Source organism: Scyliorhinus torazame, chromosome 12, assembly GCF_047496885.1.
Source record: "Scyliorhinus torazame isolate Kashiwa2021f chromosome 12, sScyTor2.1, whole genome shotgun sequence".
Classification (NCBI taxonomy): domain Eukaryota; kingdom Metazoa; phylum Chordata; class Chondrichthyes; order Carcharhiniformes; family Scyliorhinidae; genus Scyliorhinus; species Scyliorhinus torazame.
The window spans coordinates 34,305,043-34,329,870 of NC_092718.1; the positions used below are offsets into that span (position 1 = coordinate 34,305,043).

At 44.8% G+C, this 24,828-nt stretch overlaps 1 protein-coding gene across 7 annotated transcripts in view; it reads right to left on the bottom strand.

Moving 5' to 3' along the window:
* Positions 1-641: 641 nt before the first annotated feature.
* atosa (atos homolog A) overlaps positions 642-24,828 on the bottom strand; it is a 194,136-nt gene continuing 169,949 nt past the window's right edge. For 5 of the 7 annotated variants that reach the window (XM_072470665.1, XM_072470669.1, XM_072470664.1 and 2 more), the window contains 4 exons: positions 17,835-17,993; positions 17,521-17,589; positions 9,618-9,817; positions 642-1,286 (listed from right to left, as the gene is read on the bottom strand). In XM_072470665.1, the coding sequence (XP_072326766.1) occupies positions 1,133-1,286; positions 9,618-9,817; positions 17,521-17,589; positions 17,835-17,993 (582 nt within the window). In that variant the 3' untranslated portion in view covers positions 642-1,132. The remainder of the gene's footprint in view (positions 1,287-9,617; positions 9,818-17,520; positions 17,590-17,834; positions 17,994-24,828) is intronic. The other 2 variants (XM_072470668.1, XM_072470666.1) reach the window with 1 other exon arrangement.

A 24,828-nucleotide genomic window follows, 5' to 3' on the forward strand; every position in this document is an offset into this window, starting at 1 on the left:
CAACCCACATCTTGGACTATGACTTCATGTGTTATCTTCCCTAATTCTCAGAGTGTTCAGTTCTGCTTCAGAAAAATGTATTGGGTCATGTACGACATTAGAGGTATTATATCAGTATAATTTGTTGTAGTATTGCAGGAGGACGTCAAGATGATGATTGGTGGTGATATCTGTTAATGATGGCTGGATGGATGTATAAAGACACAGACATTTATTTAATTTAGACAGTAACATTTTCTTAGTGCTCTTGATGGAAGTTACCTTCCAATGATTGACATTAAATCAGACTTCTTGGACGATGCCATATTTGAACAATTGATGAGAAAAATGCAATGATCAGTTGTGTCACCCGCCACAATAGCCTGATAATTCATTGTCTAAGCACAATCTATTTGGAGAATGACCACTTGAACAAGGACCTGGAGGTTTGCTAATGCCCCTGGAATTGTACACCAGCATGAGCCAGCGCCTTTGGGGGACAGGGGAAAGAGAACAATTTCTAAACTGTTCTACTAGTGTTGGGCCAGTTCAGGAAAGTATAATCCGGGGACAGAGTGAGAAGACTGGAATTTTACATATCAATTAAAACCGAATATGTACACTCACACAAACAGTCATGGACAGACAGACTGACACAGAAGTTTACATATATTTTGTATATTTGTGTATTATTCACGTCAAAAGAAATACAGAGTATGATTTTACATAACGTTGCTACATAATAACACTAAACAGGACAAAAAATTACCTGTGCAATAAGTGAAACATTAATTTAAATATTAAATAAAAAGACAAATAAAATAAAATGTTTAAACACGAAACTACTTCTGGTTTTTACTATTGCAACACATCCAATAAAGTGGTTTGTGACTTTCATTGTAACAGTACAGGTAATATCAGGGTATCATGGTTTTCATTCCAGTCTACTGCTCGCTTTAAGTACAAGGGAGTTTATTCAAAACACTTACACAAGACTGGTCCACTGTCTAATAGGTTGTGGTGCTCTAAAAGACTAGTACCAATAAATTTTCACAATCATGTATTGTGCATTATTTTATTTCCATTAATTAGCTGAACATGTGCCATTCTCCAGAATAAAAACAGGAAAAAGTCCTAAACAATACAACGGTTGCTAACATCGTGCTGAAAAATGAGGATTTGTTGGAATCTCTGTGAAAGATTTTAATTCATATGCAGCACCACTGTCAACTTCCATCGACTTTCGAGAAAAAAGGAGTCTGACATCTCTATGGAGGTAGATCTTTCCAGATTTTGAACTCTGGAACCTAGCACAAAGAAAACGTTCTCATTAATTCATTTGAACCTGTATTACTACAAATAGACCAAGGATGCGATTTTCCAGAACAGCAACTAAATGCTCCCGCCAACGGGAAAATCAGAATGATTCCCATTGGCACTGGGAGCAACCCTGACATGCCATGCTATGACAAAATTTATTTTAAAAAACTGGGGCCTACAACTGAAAAGGTCATGACCCAATTTCTCTGGCAGGTCCTGCACCTCCCAAGATCGGAGTGCCAATTTTAAAGGGCACTTCGATCTCAAAAGGCTGCTACAGCAACTCCACCATCGCCAGATCACTGGCAGGGCATCCCCCAGAACCCAACCCCCCGTTCCAATTCCCTATCCCTTTCAGGCCCCTTGCGGTCCGAAGTGAGGCAATGTGGTGAGAACCCTCCAAACAATTGCTGCCAGGGTGTCCTTCATGAGAGGTAGGGGTCCTTGATGAGAAGTGGAGGTCATTTAAAAGAAAACTGTGGTTAGGAAAGGACCTGCTACCCTGAATGGATCCCTCCAGAGCTATATAAATAAACAATTAAACAATCTGAATCTCCCCTTTGAAATGCATCGACCTGTCAATCAGAAAACCTTTAGCAGAAAATGGGACATGAAATTGAATCTAAACAGCGCAGATCAAAGCTTTCAGTCTTCTATGCATACACACAGACCTTTGAATGTGTGAAAACCACTTCAAAAAGAGTTTCACCTCTTTAAAGGGATTACTTTTACCTTCATCTCACAGGCCTTTAAACGTGACATAGAACATAGAAAATACAGCACAGAACAGGCCCTTCGGCCCACGATGTTGTGCCGAACCTTTGTCCTAGATTAATCATAGATTATCATTGAATTTACAATGCAGAAGGAGGCCATTCGGCCCTTTGAGTCTGCACCAGCTCTTGGAAAGAGCACCCTACCCAAACTCAACACCTCCACCCAACACCAAGGGCAATTTGGACATTAAGGGCAATTTATCATTGGCCAATTCACCTAACCCGCACATCTTTGGACTGTGGGAGGAAACCGGAGCACCCGGAGGAAACCCACGCAGACACGGGGAGGACGTGCAGACTCCGCACAGACAATGACCCAAGCCGGAATCGAACCTGGGACCATGGATCTGTGAAGCAATTGTGCTATCCACAATGCTACCGTGCTGCCCTTAAGAACAAATAAATCTACACTATATCATTTTCCCGTAATCCATGTACCTATCCAACAGCTGCTTGAAGGTCCCTAATGTTTCCGACTCAACTACTTCAACAGGCAGTGCATTCCATGCCCCCACTACTCTCTGGGTAAAGAACCTACCTCTGATATCCCTCCTATATCTTCCACCTTTCACCTTAAATTTATGTCCCCTTGTAATGGTGTGTTCCACCTGGGGAAAAAGTCTCTGACTGTCTATCTATTCCCCTGATCATCTTATAAACCTCTATCAAGTCGCCCCTCATCCTTCTCCGCTCTAATGAGAAAAGGCCTAGCACCCTCAACCTTTCCTCGTAAGACCTACTCTCCATTCCAGGCAACATCCTGGTAAATCTTCTTTGCACCTTTTCCAGAGCTTCCACATCCTTCCTAAAATGAGGCGACCAGAACTGTACACAGTACTCCAAATGTGGCCTTACCAAAGTTTTGTACAGCTGCATCATCACCTCACGGCTCTTAAATTCAATCCCTCTGTTAATGAACGCGAGCGCACCATAGGCCTTCTTCACAGCTCTATCCACTTGAGTGGCAACTTTCAAAGATGTATGAACATAGACCCCAAGGTCTCTCTGCTCCTCCACAATGCCAAGAACTCTACCGTTAACCCTGTATTCCGCATTCATATTTGTCCTTCCAAAATGGACAACCTCACACTTTTCAGGGTTAAACTCCATCTGCCACTTCTCAGCCCAGCTCTGCATCCTATCTATGTCTCTTTGCAGCCGACAACAGCCCTCTTTACTATCCACAACTCCACCAATCTTCGTATCGTCTGCAAATTTACTGACCCACCCTTCAACTCCCTCATCCAAGTCATTAATGAAAATCACAAACAGCAGAGGACCCAGAACTGATCCCTGCGGTACACCACTGGTAACTGGGATCCAGGCTGAATATTTGCCATCCACCACCACTCTCTGACTTCTATCGGTTAGCCAGTTCGTTATCCAACTGGCCAAATTTCCCACTATCCCATGCCTCCTTACTTTGTGCAGAAGCCTACCATGGGGAACTTTATCAAATGCCTTACTAAAATCCATGTACACTACATCCACTGCTTTACCTTCATCCACATGCTTGGTCACCTCCTCAAAGAATTCAATAAGATTTGTAAGGCAAGACCTACCCCTCACAAATCCGTGCTGACTATCCCTAATCAAGCAGTGTCTTTCCAGATGCTCAGAAATCCTATCCTTCAGTACCCTTTCCATTACTTTGCCTACCACTGAAGTAAGACTAACTGGCCTGTAATTCCCAGGGTTATCCCTAGTTCCTTTTTTGAACAGGGGCACGACATTCGCCACTCTCCAATCCCCTGGTACCACCCCTGTTGACAGTGAGGACGAAAAGATAATTGCCAACGGCTCTGCAATTTCATCTCTTGCTTCCCATAGAATCCTTGGATATATCCCGTCAGGCCCGGGGGACTTGTCTATCCTCAAGTTTTTCAAAATGCCCAACACATCTTCCTTCCTAACAAGTATTTCCTCGAGCTTACCAATCTGTTTCACACTGTCCTCTCCAACAATATCGCCCCTCTCATTTGTAAATACAGAAGAAAAGTACTCATTCAAGACCTCTTCTATCTCTTCAGACTCAATACACAATCTCCCGCTACTGTCCTTGATCGGACCTACCCGCGCTCTAGTCATTCTTATATTTCTCACATATGTGTAAAAGGCCTTGGGGTTTTCCTTGATCCTACCCGCCAAAGATTGTTCATGCCCTCTCTTAGCTCTCCTAATCCCTTTCTTCAGTTCCCTCCTGGCTATCTTGTATCCCTCCAATGCCCTGTCTGAACCTTGTTTCCTCAGCCTTACATAAGTCACCTTTTTCCTCTTAACAAGACATTCAACCTCTCTTGTCAACCATGGTTCCCTCACTCGACCATCTCTTCCCTGCCTGACAGGGACATACATATCAAGGACATGTAGCACCTGTTCCTTGAACAAGTTCCACATTTCACTTGTGTCCTTCCCTGCCAGCCTATGTTCCCAACTTATGCACTTCAATTCTTGTCTGACAACATCGTATTTACCCTTCCCCCAATTGTAAACCTTGCCCTGTTGCACGTACCTATCCCTCTCCATTACTAAAGTGAAAGTCACAGAATTGTGGTCACTATCTCCAAAATGCTCCCCCACTAACAAATCTATCACTTGCCCTGGTTCATTACCCAGTACTAAATCCAATATTGCCCGTCCTCTGGTTGGACAATCTACATACTGTGTTAGAAAAACTTCCTGGACACACTGCACAAACACCACCCCATCCAAACTATTTGATCTAAAGAGTTTCCACTCAATATTTGGGAAGTTAAAGTCGCCCATGACTACTACCCTATGACTTCTGCACCTTTCCAAAATCTGTTTCCCAATCTGTTCCTCCACATCTCTGCTACTATTGGGGGGCCTATAAAAAACTCCTAACAAGGTGACTGCTCCTTTCCTATTTCTGACTTCAACCCATACTACCTCAATAGGGTGATACTCCTCGAACTGCCTTTCTGCAGCTGTTATACTATCTCTAATTAATAATGCCACCCCCCCACCTCTTTTACCACCCTCCCTAATCTTATTGAAACATCTATAACCAGGGACCTCCAACAACCATTTCTGCCCCTCTTCTATCCAAGTTTCCGTGATGGCCACCACATCGTAGTCCCAAGTACCGATCCATGCCTTAAGTTCACCCACCTTATTCCTGATGCTTCTTGCGTTGAAGTATACACACTTCAACCCATCTCCGTGCCTGCAAATACTCTCCTTTGTCAGTGTTCCCTTCCCCACTGCCTCATTACATGCTTTGGCGTCCTGAATATCGGCTACCTTAGTTGCTGGACTACAAATCCGGTTCCCATTCCCCTGCCAAATTAGTTTAAACCCTCCCGAAGAGTACTAGCAAACCCCCCTCCCAGGATATTGGTGCCCCTCTGGTTCAGATGCAACCCGTCCTGCTTGTACAGGTCCCACCTTCCCCAGAATGCGCTCCAATTATCCAAATACCTGAAGCCCTCCCTCCTACACCATTCCTGCAGCCACGTGTTCAACTGCACTCTCTCCCTATTCCTAGCCTCGCTATCACGTGGCACCGGCAACAAACCAGAGATGACAACTCTGTCTGTCCTGGCTTTTAACTTCCAGCCTAACTCCCTAAACTTGTTTATTACCTCCACACCCCTTTTCCTACCTATGTCGTTGGTACCAATGTGCACCACAACTTCTGGCTGCTCCCCCTCCCCCTTAAGGATCCTGAGGACATGATCCGAGACATCCCTGGCCCTGGCACCCGGGAGGCAACATACCTTCCGGGAGTCTCGCTCGCGACCACAGAATCTCCTATCTATTCCCCTAACCATTGAATCTCCTACAACTATTGCTTTTCTATTCTCCCCCCTTCCCTTCTGAGCCCCAGAGCCAGACTCAGTGCCAGAGACCTGGCCGCTAGGGCCTTCCCCCGGTAGGTCATCCCCCCCAACAGCATCCAAAACGGTATACTTGTTTTGAAGGGGAATGGCCACGAGGGATCCCTGCACTGTCTGCCTGTTATTTTTTTCCCCCTGACTGTAACCCAGCTATTCTTGTCCTGTACCTTGGGTGTGGTTACCTCCCTGTAACTCTTCTCAATCACCCCCTCTGCCTCCCGGATGATCCGAAGTTCATCCAGCTTCAGCTCCAGTTCCCTAACACGGTCTTTGAGGAGCTGAAGTTGGGTGCACGTCCCGCAGGTATAGTCAGTGGGGACACCGGTGGTATCCCTCACCACCCACATCCTACAGGAGGAGCATGTAACTGGCCTAGCCTCCATCCCCTCTTACCTTACAGAATATAGCTGCTCTGTGGACTAACTAGATCTCCGCCCTCCGACTCTGCTCCCAGTCAGCTACACTCTCTGTAAACTCCTGGCTCTCTTCGCACTCTTTGCGGAAATGTCGGAAACAAAATGAAAGGAGCACCTTACTCCCTCATCACCTAACTCTCTCGGTCACCAAACTCTCACTATCGCACTCAAAAAGCACCAAATTCAGCACTCAGTGCAAATTTGGCTTACTGACTTACTGATAGACATTTTAAAGGGTTTAAAGGTACAGGTGAGAACACTTTATTATGAAAAAGTTTTAATTTTTACATGTTTAAAGGGTGCCGATGGGAAGAGCAGCCAAACAAGCCCTATCCCAGGAAGGATACTTGACCTGACCCCTCCAGCCCAGCGCAAGCCCCATGACCCCTCCTCCCCCCCCAGCAGCAACTGTAGGGAGGGTACTTACCACCTTGCCACCCCTTGGACTGCAAGTCGCCATGTCCACATTGCACAAATTCACATTGGTGAGACTCCTGGCTGAGAGGGCAAGAGCATCCCAGCTGACAATGGGCGGCCTGTTCGTTAATGAGATGCAATGAGCTCCTTGCATGGTCCCGCCAGGTTAGGGCGGGAAACTCAATGGGGATGTCGGGAAACGCTGCCCTGGCCAATGGGGCGGGCATGGAAACGAGCGACAGGTCTGCCGCCTGGCATGAATCCTAATTTTGTCCCAACGTGGGATTCTGCTGCCCATTGCGAATCCCGGACCTAGCAGGAGAATCCTGGCCTAAATGTCTAATTTGCCTGCCCAGGTGCTGGAAAACATTCCCCATTATAACATAATTTTCAGTATGCTTCACAAAAGCATAGTTCACAAAAGCATAGTTTGGCTGGCACCATGTCACAATTATTTGGATGTTTTTAAAATTAAAATTGATTTCATATGTTGCAGTACCATCTCAAATCTGGTCGAGATAGATTTTAAGTAAAACATAAACTGCAGGCAAACACAGAATTCAATTTGGAACTTTAATCTGCCAAAACATTCAAGTAAAATGCAAACTGTACTTGGTGGACTAACCTCTCATTTATTATTCTGTGCATGAAGAGAGGGAGTTCACTCTTAGCTTTTATATGTAATAACTCCTGTGATAAAAACTACAATTGCATTTAAATGCCATTGCCACTTGACCACTAAATTTCAACTCGACAGCACTGACGCCTGTACATTTCTATGGCCCTGGCCTACATCAGTAGGCTATTAAGTTCGAGTGAATGTAGAGTTGTTCTGTGATGGTTCATTACAAAGATTCCAGTAGTTTGATAAAAGGTCATGGAACTAAACTCAGGGTGAAGTGGAATATAATCAATTAATTATTGATAGAAGCAAATTGCTTCCCTTCAAGGTCTTGTACAAAGTCTTGAGAATTATGCAAGTCTTTCACTACTAAAACTTGATCTTTGAATGCTACTGAAACTGTTTTGATGGAAGGACTGCATTAGACTAAAACAGGGAATATTCATAAGATGCAGTGTATAGGAAACAAAAAAAGCACATTTTCCATTTTGTTTCGAGGAGTTTTCTTTTAAGATTTCAAAACTATTTTTGCCTTTAGTCCATTTTACAGCAAGTCTGAACTCTATGGTTAATGGTTAAGCAAGTGACCATTTAGTAAAAGTAGAAAGCAACTTGTGGTGATATGCATCACTGTAAATACACAAGGGGTTAATTTAAATACACTATGACTAAGCAAACACTAGAGGGAGCACCAGAGACGTCATGACATGCAGACATACAGCTAATGAATACACAGAATAGGCCACGACCAATGGGCAGTCAAGACACCCAGAGGTGACACTACCACAAGGAGGCATTACACAACCCATATAAAATGACAGGGCACACATGCTCTGCCTCTTTCCACAGGCGACACTTAGAGAGCAGGACAGGGGCAGATCAGAAGCATCACACCCACCATGTGGCTTAGAGCAGACTGGTTAGTTAGACTGAGTTACTCTAGCAAGATTAGCAGGAGAGTCGAACTCATAGAGAACTGTGCTAATGGTTCAATAAATCACATTGAACTTACTTCAAAGTCTGGAGTATCTTTTGGTCAAAGCTGCATCGAGTTGCAGCCTGTGTTATCCCAGAGTACACAACACAACACAACTTAGTTGAAACTGACTGAAATATATATGTGGTATTATGCCAGATAAATTCACTCCACAATATTTGTTTCCCCACTTTTCCTCAAACCATCAATTTGGAGTCGGGACTGCTATAACTATTTACATCACTGACAGTGTATCACAAGTCAGCAAAGACATGACTATGGATGTTTTATGCAGGGAGAGTCCCTCTCGCGCTACACAAGTGGATAACTGACAAACTGAGGATGTAGTGTTGGACTTTCAGTTTTATACCTAGTTATCATTTCAGCACAGCTTTTGTCATCCCAAGTTATTTTAATTTTGGGATACCAATGGTTATAGAAAGAGAAATGTAATGTTGCTGGATGCAGCAGCCATCTTTCCATAAAATGTAAAAATTTAGAGAGAAGGGCAGCACTGTGGCGCAGTGGTGAGCACTGCTGTCTCACGGCGCCAAGGATCCGGGATCGATCCCGGCCCCGGGTCGCTGTCCATGTGGAGTCTGCACATTCTTCCAATGTCTGTGTGGGACCCATCCCTGCACTGAAGCCCCAATACCTGTGATGGTGGTGGGAGGACAGTTACTTTCACTTTGAGATCAGGGCACCCTTTAAAAAGGATGCCAATGTAGTCAATAGACATTTGGCTGGTTCATCGTATCTGCCAAGGTGGACCCACCACATCAAGCTAGAAAGTCCCAGACAATGTTTCAATCCAATATGACTCTTCATGCTGAAAGTATTCACTTGGGGCCCTTTGCACAACCATGGAGCTCACTTATAATGTACTGCTCCAGTTTGGTCCTGGGCTTGGGACATATTCGTTTTCCTATGTTGTTACCGAATTTTAACCAAGTCCCAGGTTAAATAGAACTACTCAGGTTTCATGTTCATCTATAGTGGTGCCTGTTAGTCAATGCTGCAAAATAATTACCAAAAAAATCCCTTATTTTATGAGTTTATTTCTTGCAAAATTATCTGATTTTAAAACATTTAAAATCTTTTGGACATTATTTAAATAATTTTGTTTTGCGTGGAAGCCAAGAGAATTATAAATAAGTACAACTGTTCCAGCAGTTCCAAATACCTTACTCATCACTGTAACATTGCTTGCTATACTGTATATTATAAAAGTATTCTATTTTTTATGCTTACCTCAAGTGTACGAGGTAGCGAAGTATCCTTTCTTCAGTCTGGATTACATTTTCTTTATTGGCATGTCCAACAGTTTCGCGTTTTACAGGAACAGAAAACGTCCTCTGTCGTAGGAATGTCTGGTGATTGGCTGGCATATCTCTCAAGTCATAAATCACTACAAACATCTTAACCACTGTCTTGTTTGGGTTGAATAAAGTCTGAAAGATAATTTACATTTATCAGCTATAAAAACAGAAGGTTTGCATAACATAGCTGACAAGATGACAAAAGATTGTATGGGTCATGAACAAATTTGATCAAAAGCAGAACTGATGTACACAATATGTAGCAACACAATTTGGAAATCAAGGAAAAATAGTTGTAATACCTGTCCACACTGCACAATGATCTATTTATTTTTTGCTGATCATTAACAGCAGTACAAGGATATCATTTCAAAATTCTTCAGCAAGCATTGTTACTGATCACCTGAGACCATGTACTATCTGAGGTCGAGCACTCATACGAGAAATATCTTCCCCTTTGCCAATGGCACTTTAAGCTGGTAAGTACAATATTTAAAAGGATAGCATAGTGATAACTGTTCTGATACTTCCAGTTGGAGAGGGCTTTCCTGCATTTAAGGCCACCTCACAGCGTGCAGATTAGCAAGTCTCAGCAAAGTGGTAGAAAATCACACTTGCATCCTATCACTGTATGTGGCTTGTGCTGGCCCTCCAGTGTGTACAATTATCATGCTACTCTACGGTCACACAAAATGAATTCATTCTAAAAGGACATAAGAGTTCCAAACTGTTATAGGATTTTTGGAGTGCATACTTGTTCTAATGTAAAATGTTTGTAATTTACAATGTGAAAATACCTCCACAATACATGAACATGAGTTATCTAGTCTATTTAGGATTACAGAGAAATATATTAAACTAAGTACAATGGTTTGCAGTAATCTGATAACATTGCTCTTAAAACAAATGATGCATTAATATGTTTTGTTAAATTGTGATAACTATTACTTTCATGTTGTTAAGCTAAATGGGATACACAAATTCTGGTAAAATTCAGCAGGTCTGGCAGCATTTGTGGAAGGAGAGTGAGTTAACATTTTGAGTTGAATATGACTATTCTCCAGAACCTACTTGGGTCGTGCATTTTTAACCTACTTTAAAGGTTACAATGAGTTTCCACGTTGGTTTAGTTCTTAGAATGCATGGAATCAGCCTCCCTTGAAGTTCCGTACAGCTATGTTACAACAAACTGTAGTCTCAGCTGTTTAATTTAAAAACCATTTTAGTGTACCAATTCATTTTTTTTCCAATTGAGGGGCAATTTAGCATGGCCAATCCATCTACCCTGCATATCTTTGGGTTGTGGGGGTGAGACCCACACAGACACGGGGAGAATGTGCAAACTCCACACGGTCAGCAACCCAGGGCCGGGATCAAACCCAGATCATCAGTGCCGTGAGGCAGCTCAGCTGCCGAATTTAATAAAAAACATATTAACTTGGTTTCATTCTTACATCAGAGTTAGAAGGTTGCCAAATTCAAGCCCAGTACCAATGAAGTCTTCTATCGTCACAGGTACCATCTATCAGATGGGACTTCAAATCAAAGCCTTCAGGTGCCATTGAAGATCCCACAGAGCTATGGTCAGCATTAATCCTTTAACCAACATCATTTAAAACTGATTAACTAGTTACTGATTTTATGCAAACCGGTTTCCGTACCAACAGTACCTTAACATCTAGCTGCATTTCAAAAGTAATGGCATAGCATTTTAGGATTCTCGGAGGTCACGATCCGAGACCAATTAATGAGTTATTTCTTTAGCGTACTGCTAAAATGTTGGTTTATTAATTTGCGTCACTTGTTACAACTACATAAAAGGCAGTTTCTTAAGGTGGTCCACGAGCTAAGAATTTGTGTGTATGTAGCCCCCTTTTTGTATAATAATAATAATCTTTAATTGTCACAAGTAGGCTTACATTGACACTGCAATGAAGTTACTGTGAAAATCCCCTAGTCGCCAGACTCCAGCGCCTGTTCGGATACACAGAGGGAGAATTCAGAATGTCCAATTCACCTAACAGCACATCTTTCGGGACTTGTGGGAGGAAATCGGAGCATCCGGTGAAAACCCACGCAGACACAGGGAGAACGTGCAGACACAGGGAGAACGTGCAGACTCCACAGAGACAGTGCCCCCACACGGGAATCGAACCCAAGACCCTGGCGTTGTGAAACAACAGTGCTAGCCACTGCTACCCGTGCCACCCTAGTGAATAAATTTAAAAATAACTCCGCAGTCAAGCTTTACTCTTGCTGAGTTATTTAAGTAAAAGTGATAAAGTTATTAAATAAAGTACATATACAAAGATTAAAATGCAGATCAAGAAAAAAAGGATAATTCAAGATGAGATTTTCAAATCAGTCAGCGAGAGATATTGAAGGCCCGATGTTCAAATTCCTTCTTCCTGAAGTGAAGCGGATGAAAGTTAAGGTTCTGTTTAGCAGCTGCGATGGCTTCTGCAGTCGACTAATCAGTGTTTGCCTTTTTCAGATGGACTCAGCAGATCAAGCAAGCTCTGGGAGCAAGAGGTTTCTTGTTTCACACATATGCCCACATTGCCCGGACTCTTCAGCAGAACAGCAGTTGATTTCTGAATACCTTCTTCTTTGATCCCCGGTGACTAGCGAGAAAACCCCTCTGATGACATCGCTCAGGAGGTCTTAGAAACATAGAAAAATACAGCACAGAACAGGCCCTTCGGCCCACGATGTTGTGCCGAACCTTTGTCCTAGATTAATCATAGATTATCATTGAATTTACAGTGCAGAAGGTGCCCATTCGGCCCATTGAGTCTGCACTGGCTCTTGGAAAGAGCACCCTACCCAAAGTCAACACCTCCACCCAACACTAAGGGCAATTTTGGACACTAAGGGCAATTTATCATGGCCAATCCTTACGAGGAAAGGTTGAGGGTGCTAGGCCTTTTCTCATTAGAACGGAGAAGGATGAGGGGCGACTTGATAGAGGTTTATAAGATGATCAGGGGAATAGATAGAGTAGACAGTCAGAGACTTTTTCCCCGGGTGGAACAAACCATTACAAGGGGACATAAATTTAAGGTGAATGGTGGAAGATATAGGGGGATGTCAGAGATAGGTTCTTTACCCAGAGAGTCGTGGGGGCATGGAATGCACTGCCTGTGGAAGTAGTTGAGTCGGAAACATTAGGGACCTTCAAGCAGCTATTGGATAGGTACACGGATTATGGCAAAATTATATAGTGTAGACTTATTTGTTCTTAAGGGCAGCACGGTAGCATTGTGGATAGCACAATTGCTTCACAGCTCCAGGCTCACAGGTTCGATTCCGGCTTGGGTCACTGTCTGTGCGGAGTCTGCACATCCTCCCAGTGTCTGCGTGGGTTTCCTCCGGGTGCTCCGGTTTCCTCCCACAGTCCAAAGATGTGCAGGTTAGGTGGATTGGCCATGATAAATTGCCCTTAGTGTCCAAAATTGCACTTGGTGTTGGGTGGAGGTGTTGACTTTGGGTAGGGTGCTCTTTCCAAGAGCCGGTGCAGACTCAATGGGCCGAATGGCCTCCTTCTGCACTGTAAATTCAATGATAATCTATGATTAATCTAGGACAAAGGTTCGGCACAACATTGTGGGCCGAAGGGCCTGTTCTGTGCTGTATTTTTCTATGTTCTATGTAATCCACCTAACCTGAACATCTTTGGACTGTGGGAGGAAACCGGAGCACCCGGAGGAAACCCACGCACACACTGGGAGGATGTGCAGACTCCGCACAGACAGTGACCCAAGCTGGAATCGAACCTGGGACCCTGGAGCTGTGAAGCAATTGTGCTATCCACAATGCTATCGTGCTGCCCTTAAGAACAAATAAATCTACACTATATCATTCTACCGTAATCCTTGTACCTATCCAATAGCTGCTTGAAAGTCCCTAATGTTTCTGACTCAACTACTTCCACAGGCAGTGCATTCCATGCCCCCACTACTCTCTGGGTAAAGAACCTACCTCTGACATCCCCCCTATATCTTCCACCATTCACCTTAAATTTATGTTGCCTTGTAATGGTTTGTTCCACCCGGGGAAAAAGTCTCTGACTGTCTACTTTATCTATTCCCCTGATCATCTTATAAACCTCTATCAAGTCGCCCCTCATCCTTCTCCGTTCTAATGAGAAAAGGCCTAGCACCCGCAACCTTTCCTCGTAAGACCTACTCTCCATTCCAGGCAACATCCTGGTAAATCTCCTTTGCACCTTTTCCAAAGCTTCCACATCCTTCCTAAAATTAGGCGACCAGAACTGTACACAGTACTCCAAATGTGGCCTTATCAAAGTTTTGTACAGCTGCATCATCACCTCACGGCTCTTAAATTCAATCCCTCTGTTAATGAACGCGAGCACACCATAGGCCTTCTTCACAGCTCTATCCACTTGAGTGGCAACTTTCAAAGATGTATGAACATAGACCCCAAGATCTCTGTGCTCCTCCACATTGCCAAGAACTCTACCGTTAACCCTGTATTCGCATTCATATTTGTTCTTCCAAAATGGACAACCTCACACTTTTCAGGGTTAAACTCCATCTGCCACTTCTCAGCCCAGCTCTGCATCCTACCTATGTCTCTTTGCAGCCAACAACAGCCCTCCTCACTATCCACAACTCCACCAATCTTCGTATCGTCTGCAAATTTACTGACCCACCCTTCAACTCCCTCATCCAAGTCATTAATGAAAATCACAAACAGGTCTTCTCAGGGGATTCCACACACCTGGCTTTCACAGGCTGTTTTTATAACAACCAAGAACAAAATGGTTGCTATTTAAAAAAAAAAAAAAAAAAATTTTTTAATTCTCCTTTTTCACATTTTCTCCCACATTTACACCCTCCAACAATAAACAATAATCAGTAACAAATATGTCAATCCCCATATCAATAACATCGATCCCATCCTCTCACCAAACCCCAAAGATTAGCCCGCATGTTCACACAAATGACAAAAAGGAATTGGGGATCACCCATAGTCACCATTAACACACACAGCCCCCCCTCCCCCCAACCCTCCCGCCCACACGCCCCAACTAATGGTCGATGTTATCCAGTTCTTGGAAGTGCATAATGAATAATACCCATGAATTGTAGAACCCTTCTATCCTTCCCCTCAGTTCAAACTTGACCTTCTCAAGAGTCCAGGGGCGGGATTCTCCGACCCCCCGTCGGGTGTTGGAAAACGCTGGGGGGCGACGTGAATCCTGCCCCCGAATTCTCTGGCACCGAAAATTTGGCAGGGGAGGGAATCGCGCCACGCCAGTCGTCGGCCTCCCTCCCCCCCCGGTGATTCTCCGGCCCGCGATGGGCCGACGTCCCGCTGCTGTCATGCCAGTCCCGCCGGCGTGAATCAAACCACCTACCTTAGCGGCGGGACTGGCGGCGCGGGCGGGCTCTGGGGCGGTGCGGGACTATCTGGCCCCGGAGGGTGCCCCCACGGTGGCCTGGCCTGCGATCGGGGCCCACCGATCTGCGGGCAGGCCTGTGCTGTGTGGGCATTCTTTTCCTTCCGCTTCGGCCATAGCCTCCGTGATGGCCGATGCGGAAGTGACACCCCACCCTGCGCATGTGCGGGGATGACGTCAGCAGCCGCTGACGTTCCCGTGCATGCGCGGACTTCTGCTGGCCGACGCAGTCCCTTTGGCCCCAGCTGGCATGGCGCCAAAGGCCTTTCCTGCCGGCCGGTGGCGCACCAACCACTTCGGCGCGGACCTAGCCCCTCAGGGTGAGGGCTTGGCCCCTAAAGGTGCGGAGAACCGCACCTTTTGGGGCGGCCCGACGCCGGAGTGGTTCCCGCCACTCCATCCTGCCGGGACCCCCCGCCCCGCCGGGAGAGGAGAATCCCGGCCCAGAATTCCAACCGGTCTCCCCGCCATGCCAGGGCACAGGGTGGAGAGGTCGCACTCCAACCTATCAGGATCCACCTTCGGGTGATCAACGAGGCGAAGGCTACAACATCTGCCTCCGCACCCATTTCCAACCCTGGCCGGGTCCAGTTTCACGTGCACCACTTTAGAAATTACCCTAAAAACCTCCTTCCAGTAATCCTTTCGCTTTGGAAAGGACCAAAACATATGTGATTAGCGGGGCCCCTCCCGCAACTTTCACACACATCTTCTACTCCTTCAAAGAATCGTCTCATCCTCGCCCTCGTGATGTGTGCTCTGTATACCACCTTCAGCTGTATTATCCCTAACCTCGCACATGAGGTGGAGGCATTCACTCTTCGGAGCACCTCACACCAGAACCCCTCCTCCATATTCTCTCCCAACTCTTCCTCTCACTTTGCTTTGATCCCTTCCAGTGGTGCCTTCTCCTCTTCCAAAATAGCTCCGTAAACCACTGACACTACCCCCTTCTCCAGTCCCCCTGTCGTCAGCACCTCCTCCAGCAATGTGGAGGCCGGCTCCACCGGGAAGCAAAGTGGTTGCTATTTTAATTTTGATGAATCATTGTTTCACCAGGCTGAAAAGTTCATGATATTGAGGTCCTTTGAAGTCTCTTTCCGTGTCCTGTTCTCGCAGAAGCCGTGGGGTTTTCACACCTCTTAAGAGGATAAAATGGACATCTGTGGAGGAGTCTTTTGCATTTTAATGACTCTTCATGGCCAGCTCTCAAGAGATCCGAGTTTAATAAAGTTTGAACTAACTGAAGATGCCATATTGTCTGTCCATACTTCCATTTTGAAAAATGTTTTTAAACTCAATGTAAAAGGTGTTTTAAGACATTTGTACTTAAAATATAACATAACATAATTGAACATTTGTGATACACTATTCATAGAGTTGTGGATCACTCCTTATAGGCACCTATAAGCGAGTAATGCTTTATTTTCGAACAGTAACCTATTGCAGATCTGGGGGGAAACGTTTGAAGTATCGAACAAAAATTACAGGCTGAATTCTCTGACCCCCCGCCAGGCCGGAGAATCGGCGCAGCGCTGCGCGAATTGCACCACGCTGCCCCAACGGCGGAACACAATTCTCCGCAGTGCCGAGAATCGGCGCCGGTGTGGCCGGCGCGATGCCAGCTGGGGTATGCGCCGACTCTCCGGCCTGGTATGCCGATTCTCCGGCCCCGGATGGGCCGAGCGGCAGTCGACAAAATGCCGAGTCCTTCCAGCGCCGGTCTAACATCCTCAGCCAGCGGGACCGCAGCGTTGAAGTGTCTGGTGGCGGCCTGTGGGGGGGCCTCTAGTGGCCTGGCCTGTGACCGGTGCCCACCAATCAGTGGGCCGGCCTCTCTGAAACCCCGGCCTCCATTCCTCCGCGCCGGCTCCTGTAGCCCTGCACCATTTGGCGTCGGGGCCGCCGTGGGGAAGAAGGCGCTAGTTGGCGCCGGCCCAATTACGCATGCGCGGACCCTGCGGTGCCGGGTTCAGGCCCGGATCGGCAGCTGGAGTGGGGTGGGCCGCTCCAGCACCGTCCTAGCCCCGTGGGCCGCAGAATGGGGTCCTGGAACGGGTGCCGACGCCGGAGTAAAACACTCTCGTTTTTACTCTGGCGTCGGCACTTCACCGCCCGTTGGGAGAATCCTGCCCAACAGCTTTATTGAGTAATTCTTAGCAAAAGATTCCAGAAATTCCATCATATTTTAACTGATTCTATCAGCTAAGCTTGCTAAAATTGATCAAAAACTTGGTAACCAATACGGTTGTAATTTGTATCCACAGTAAGCCTTGAAACTACCGAGGAATATCACAGATATTACAATGCTTTTAAAGATGGTTCTGTATGACATCATAGTCTGTATCACAAATGCTCTGTAGATCTCAGGAGTAATTGACAATACAAATAGAACACTAGTCTAACTTACCACTTGTATTGTTCCTGATGGAGGTACTCGATAGCCTCGTTTGCCCAAGGTTTCCAAATTAATCACACCCTACAAACAAATAATCCTCAATTCAAAACAGATTGCTTCAAACAGGAATTTTCAGTTGTCAAAAAAATTAAATAACTTGGTTTTCTGATGAAGGATCAATTTGAACATACCCATAAAGAGCAAAAATTAACAAATGAATAAATGAGTGATTTACCAGTCTGAGAGATATGGGTCCTAACCAATTACTGCTACACCATGACCTTGATCACAAGTCTTTAACTACTGGAATGTGTAATAACACATACCATGTAGGGTGATGGTGCATTATCATCAGAGACACTGTAGAATGACACTTCAACTGGAAGAGTCATGTGACTGGGACAGAATGTTCCACTTGCTCCCACCTCGGCTGTGAAACCATCAACAGATCCTAAAGGTTCCAAGCGGAAATTCAGGATGGACTCCTGGAGAACATTAAAAAATATACCAAGGTTAGAATTGCCAGGCAGTGTAGATCAAATTACATAATTTTATTCTGATTCTATATATAATGGTTGGCAGAAATTAATTACACAGCATATCTGATCGCATTCTTTCATGAATCAAGCAAGCAGTGCAATATCCCAAAATTCTATTTTGACGAATGTTTAACCAACACAAACAGTGATCAACCAAATAACGATTTCCATGTTTTTATGTTTCTGTATAATATTCTATGAAATAACTGAGTCTGTGTAGGAAGCTGAAGTCCAGCTTGAAGATCTAAGGATAATCATAAAATGTTTTAAGCTGTAGGTATCAAATGAATTGTTCAGTTTAATTGCAGCCATGCTCCTTTATTTTATTGCTCCATAATAATGACCTGATCCTAACAAATACCTACAATCTATTTTTATATTAATAGAATTTACATTGCAGAAGGAGGCCATTTGGCCCATCGAGTCTGCACCGGCCCTGGGAAAGAGCACCCCACCAAAGCCCACACCTCCACCCCCTCCCCGTAACCCAGCAACCCCGCCCAACCTTTCTGGACACCAAGGGCAATTTTGCATGGCCAATCCACCTAACCTGCACATCTTTGGACTGTGGGAAGAAACCAGAGCACCCGAAGGAAACCCACGCAGACACGGGGAGAACGTACAGACAGTGACCCAAGCCGTGAAGCAAACCTGCGACCCTGAAGCTGTGAAGCAACTGTGCTAACCACAGTGCTACCGTGCTGCCCCCTAGTATTGTTTTGCACCTTACCCCTCCTTAATTTTTAAATGTAATTATTCTCCAATTGAGCTAAAATTTCGAAAGGCCGAAGGAAAACTTTAATTTTAATATATATAAATTTTGACTTGAGTTAAATCAGGGCTGCTTATGGCAACTTTTAAATATCTCAGGCTAAACTTTTAATGTTTCAATTGGAACTGATCACAATAAGGCCATCTACTATTACTATTGCTGATTAATGGTAATAATGCTGGACACAAGTTGCAATATTGCATAGAGTGTGGAAATTATCATAAACCACTAGCCATTTTTTGCTTTGATATGCTGATCAAAAAAATGAATTTAGTGAAAAATAATTTTTTTGCAAAAATCTGTTACTGTTTTTTAGGGCCTTGTTAATTGGCATTCAAAGAAAATGTGGAAGGTTTCCACTGGGGGCATTGAAAACAACAGAATAATACTTTATTCACCTGCAGAGCCTGAATTAAGTCAACAACAGTGCAGCTGAACGGAATACTTTGGCACAGAATCTTTAACAAAGATTTTGCTGCAGTTGAAATGGATGAGCAGTGAACTGTTCAAAAACCCTGATACACTGCTCCATTTGGTCTGATAAGAAATCAACATTTGTGTTTGTGGATAAATACTTATAAGCAGCAAAAAAAAGCCACAGCCAAACAAGAAACTAAGCATTCAAGCACTGTGTGCATAATTTTGAAAACTTTCAATTGAGGTTAATCTGTTTTTCTCAAGTTTCTGGCTCAGAAACATATTTTGGCCTGGATATTATGATTCCACAATTCAGTCTTTTGAAACATGAAGCTGCTATATAAATGTTTCTGTTCTGTTTAATTTTTAACTTCCTAATGTTTGGAGCTGGATGAAGATAACTGTTCCTTGACCAGTTGAGTGGATGCAAGAGGTGTACACTGATTGTTCTTGCAGGCAAAGCCTGATTGGTCATATTTCTGCTGACACTGTTACCAAAAAGCAAAGGGACTAACAATGAATAAATATTATTGAATCAATTGTGTGATTCCAGCGGCCTTCATTTTCAGGAGCAGAAGAGAGAGAGAGCCGGGGAGCAGCTTGGGAACAGGTAAGTGATAGATATTCTGCTATTCGGAGTGATACGACTGGGGGTGACGTCACAGGAAAGCTGTGACCTGATTGGCTGGTAGGGAATCTGCACTAAATTTTAAAATTAAACATTGTTAAACTAATTAAACATAATTAATTACTTAATCATAATTTAGAGGGGTATCTAAGCCAGAGACCGGAGAGTACTGTATTTAGCATTTACATTTATAGGAGAAACCTAGTGCTAGGAAACATATAGTTAACAGTAACATTTAAAAAATATATATTTTTAAATTTAATTTGCTAATTAGTTAACGTAATGTCAATTAGAGGGGTGCAGTGGTCCGACTTCCAGCGTCCCGGAAGGCTTCATCTGCAGAAAGTGCACCCAACTGGGGCTCCTCACAGACTGCATGGTTTGGTTGGAGCAGCAGTTGAATGCACTTAGGAGCATGCAGCATGCAGGTGGTGAGAAGCGCCATAGATAGCAGTTACATAGATGTTGTCACACCCAAGGTGTAGGCAGAGAGATGGGTGACCACCAGAAGGGGCAGGCAGTCAGTGCAGGAATCCTCTGTGGTTGTCCCCCTCTCGAACAGGTATACCCCTTTGGATACTGTCAGGGGGAATAGCCTATCAGGGGAAAACAGCAGCAGCCAGAGCAGTGGCACCACGGCTGGCTCTGATGTTCAGCAGGGAGGGTCAAAGCGCAGAAGAGCAATAGTTACAGGGGACTCTATAGTCAGGGGCACAGATAGGCGCTTCTGTGGACGTGAAAGAGACTCCAGGATGGTATGTTGCCTCCCTGGTGCCAGGGTCCAGGATGTCTCAGAACGGGTAGCGGACATCCTGAAGGGGGAGGGCAAACAGGCAGAGGTCGTGGTACATATTGGTACTAACAACATAGGCAGGAAGGGGGATGAGGCCCGGCAGCAGGAGTTCAGGGAGCTAGGCAGAAAGTTAAAAGACAGGACCTCAAGGGTTGTTACCTCGGGATTACTCCCTGTGCCACGTGCCAGTGAGGCTAGAAATAGGAAGATAGAGCAGCTAAACACCTGGCTAAATAGCTGGTGTGGGAGGGAGGGTTTCAGTTATCTGGACCACTGGGAGCTCTTCCGGGGCAGGTGTGACCTGTATAACAAGGACAGGTTGCATCTAAACTGGAGAGGCATAAATATCCTTGCCGTGAGGTTTGCTCGTGTCACACGGGAGGGTTTAAACTAGTATGGCAGGGGGGTGGGTACTGGAGCAATAGGTCAGAAGGTGAAAACATTGAGGGAGAACTAGGAAATAGAGCCACTATGGCTCTGAGGAAGAGCAGACAGGGAGATGTTGCTGAAAACAGCAGGGCCGGTGGCTTGAAGTGCATATGTTTTAATGCAAGAAGTATAACAGGTAAGGCAGATGAACTTGAGCTTGGAACTATGATGTTGTTGCCATTACAGAGACCTAGTTGAGGTAAGGACAGGATTGGCAGCTAAACATTCCAGGATTTCGATGTTTCAGCTGGGATAGAGGGGAATGTAAAACGGGTGGAAGGGTTGCGCTTCTGGTTAGGGAGAATATCACAGCTGTACTGCAGGAGGGCCATCTCAGAGGGCAGCGAGGCTATATAGGTCGAGATCAAGAATAAGAAGGGTGCAGTCACAATGTTGGGGGTTTACTACAGGCCTCCCAACAGCCAGCGGGAGATAGAGGAGCAGATAGGTGGACATATTTTGGAAAGGAGTAAAAGCAACAGGGTTGTTGTGATGGCAGACTTCAACTTCCTCAATATTGACTTGGACTCACTTAGTGCCAAGGGCTTGGACAGGGCAGAGCTTGGAAGGAGCATCCAGGAGGGCTCTTAAAACGATATGTAGATAGCCCAACTACGGAAGGGGCTGTACTGGACCTGGTAATGGGGAATGAGCCCGGCCAGGTGGTAGAAGTTTCAATAGGGGAGCATTTTGGCAACAGTGATCACAATTCAGTAAGTTTTAAAGTACTGGTGGACAAGTATAAGAGTGGACCTAGGGTGAATGTGCTAAATTGGGGGAAGGCTAATTATAACAATATTAGACGGGAACTGAAGAACCTAGATTGGGGGCGGAACCCTGGATAATGAGAGATATTGTAGGCCTCGTCAAAAAGAAAAAGGAGGCATTTGTCAGAGATTGAAGGCTGGGAACAGACGAAGCCTGTGTGGAATATAAGGAAAGTAGGAAGGAACTTAAGCAAGGAGTCAGGAGGGCTAAAAGGGGTCACGAAAAGTCATTGGCAAATAGGGTTAAGGAAAATCCCAAGGCTTTTTACACGTACATAAAAAGCAAGAAGGTAGCCAGGGTAAGGGTTGGCCCACTGAAGGACAGGGGAGCGAATCAATGTGTGGAGCCAGAGGAAATGGGCAAGGACTAATTGAATACTTTGCATCAATATTCACCAAAGAGAAGGAATTGGTGGATGTTGAGTCTGGAGAAGGATGTGTAGATAGCCTGGGTCACATTGAGATCCAAAAAGACAAGGTGTTGGGTGTCTTGAAAAATTACGGTAGATAAGTCCCCAGGGCCTGATGGGATCTACCCCAGAATACTGAAGGAGACAAGAGAAGAAATTGCTGAGGCCTTGACAGAAATCTTTGGATCCTCACTGTCTTCAGGTGATGTCCCGGAAGACTGGAGAATAGCCAATGTTGTTCCTTTGTTTAAGGGTAGCAAGGATAATTCAGGGAACTACAGGCCGGTGAGCCTTACGTCAGTGGCAGGGAAATTACCGGAGAGAATTCTTTGAGATAGGATCTACTCCTATTTGGACGCAAGTGGTCGTATTAGCGAGAGGCAGCACAGTTTTGTGAAGGGGAGGTCGTGTCTCACTAACTTGATAAGAGTTTTACAAGGAGGTCACAAAGATGATTGATGCAGGTAGGGCAGTGGAAGTTGGCTATATGGACTTCAGCTAGGCCTTTGACAAGGTCCCACATGGCAGACTGGTACAAAAGGTGAAGTCACACGGGATCAGGGGTGAGCTGGCAAGATGGATACAGAATTGGCTAGGTCATAGAAGGGAGAGAGTAGCAATGGAAGGGTGCTTTTCTGATTTGAGTGCTGCGACTAGTGGTGTTCCGCATGGATCAGTGCTGGGACATTAGCTGTTCGTAGTATATATGAATGATTTGGAGGAAAATGTAACTGGTCTGATTACTAAGTTTGCGGATGACACAAAGGTTGGTGGAACTGCGGATAGCAATGAGGACTGTCAAGAGGATACAGCAGGATTTAGATCGTTTGGAGACTTCTGCGGCAAGATGGCAGATGGAGTTTAATCCGGACAAATGTGAGGTAATGCATTTTGGAAGGTCTAATACAGGTAGGGAATATACAGTGAATGGTAAAACCCTCAAGAGTATTGTCAGAGAGATCTTGGTGTACAGGTCCACAGGTCACTGAAAGGGGCAACACAGGTGGAGAAGGTAGTCAAGAAGGCATACGACATGCTTGCCTTCATTGGCCAGGGCATTGAGTATAAGAATTGGCAAGTCATGTTGCAGCTGTATAGAACCTTAGTTAGGCCACACTTGGAGTATAGTGTTCAATTCTGGTCGCCACACTACGAGAAGGATGTGGAGGCTTTAGAGAGGGCGTGGAAGAGATTTACCAGGATGTTGCCTGGTATAGAGGGCATTAGCTATGAGGAGAGGTTGAATAAACTTGGTTTGGTCTCACTGGAACGAAGGAGGTTGAGGGGCGACCTGATCAAGATCTGCAAAATTATGAGGAGCATTGACAGAGTGGATAGTCAGAGACTTTTTCCCAGCTTCTAAAATCTGGAGGCATGTAACCTACGTGATTCAGATCATTAAAACATTTTTTTTTTTTTTTTTTTTAATAAGAGTACCCAATTATTTATTTCCCAATTAAGGAGCAATTTAGCAAAGCCAATTCACCTACCCTGCACATCTTATTGGACTGTTGGGGTGAGACCCACACAGACACGGGGAGAATGTGCAAACTCTACATGGACAGTGATCCGGGGCCAATTTCGAACCCGGGTCCTTGGCGCATGAGGTAGCTGTGCTAACCACTGTGCCACCGTGCCACCCTTGATTAGATCCTTATTAAGGACATACAACATAGAACAGTACAGCACAGTACAGGCCCTTCGGCCCACGCTGTTGTGCCAACCACTTATCCTAATATCAGATCAACCTAACCACATCCCTTCAATTTACTGCTGTTCATGTATAAAAAAAAAATCTCTATCATAGCCAGATAACAAGTTGCGGTGTATGAAATGGAAAATAGAATGCACATGCCTATATTCCCATTTATTCCGATTGTTCATGTAAGATCAGCAAGATCACTAGCAATTATTTGGGAAGCCACTGTTTAAATAGCAATGCACCATTAATGCATCTTGTAACTTGGAGGTGCAACAGCCAGGCGGGCCCATGACGTACAGCAAAATGCTGCACCATGCTTCATTGACTCTGTCTACACCTCCCGCTGCCTTGGGAAAGTGCGCAGCATAATCAGAGACCCCTCCCACCCGGGTTATTCTCTCTTCCAACTTCTTCCATCGGGCAGAAGGTACAAAGGTCTGAGAACACACACTAATAGGTTCAAAAACAGCTTCTTCCCCAATGTTACCGGAGTCCTGAATGACCCTCTTATGGTCTGAACTGATCTGTTCACACATCTTCTCTATTGAGAAGTACTAGACTCTGTATGCTCACCTGATGCCTGTGCCTATGTATTTACATTGTGTATTTATGCATATCCTATGTTTTTCATGTATGCATCTGTCTGGGCTATACGCAAATCACTGTACCTCAGTACACATGACAATAAAACAAATTCAATTCAATTCAGTCTCCACAATCATCAACATCGGTGGGTTTGCTGAACATTTGTCAAAATAATTTAAAAGTTTAAAAATGTTTTTTTAATGTTTGTTAATACCCAGCACAATGCACATAAAGAAAATGCATACTGAGAATCAATCAGTTAAGGAAAATGTGCACTA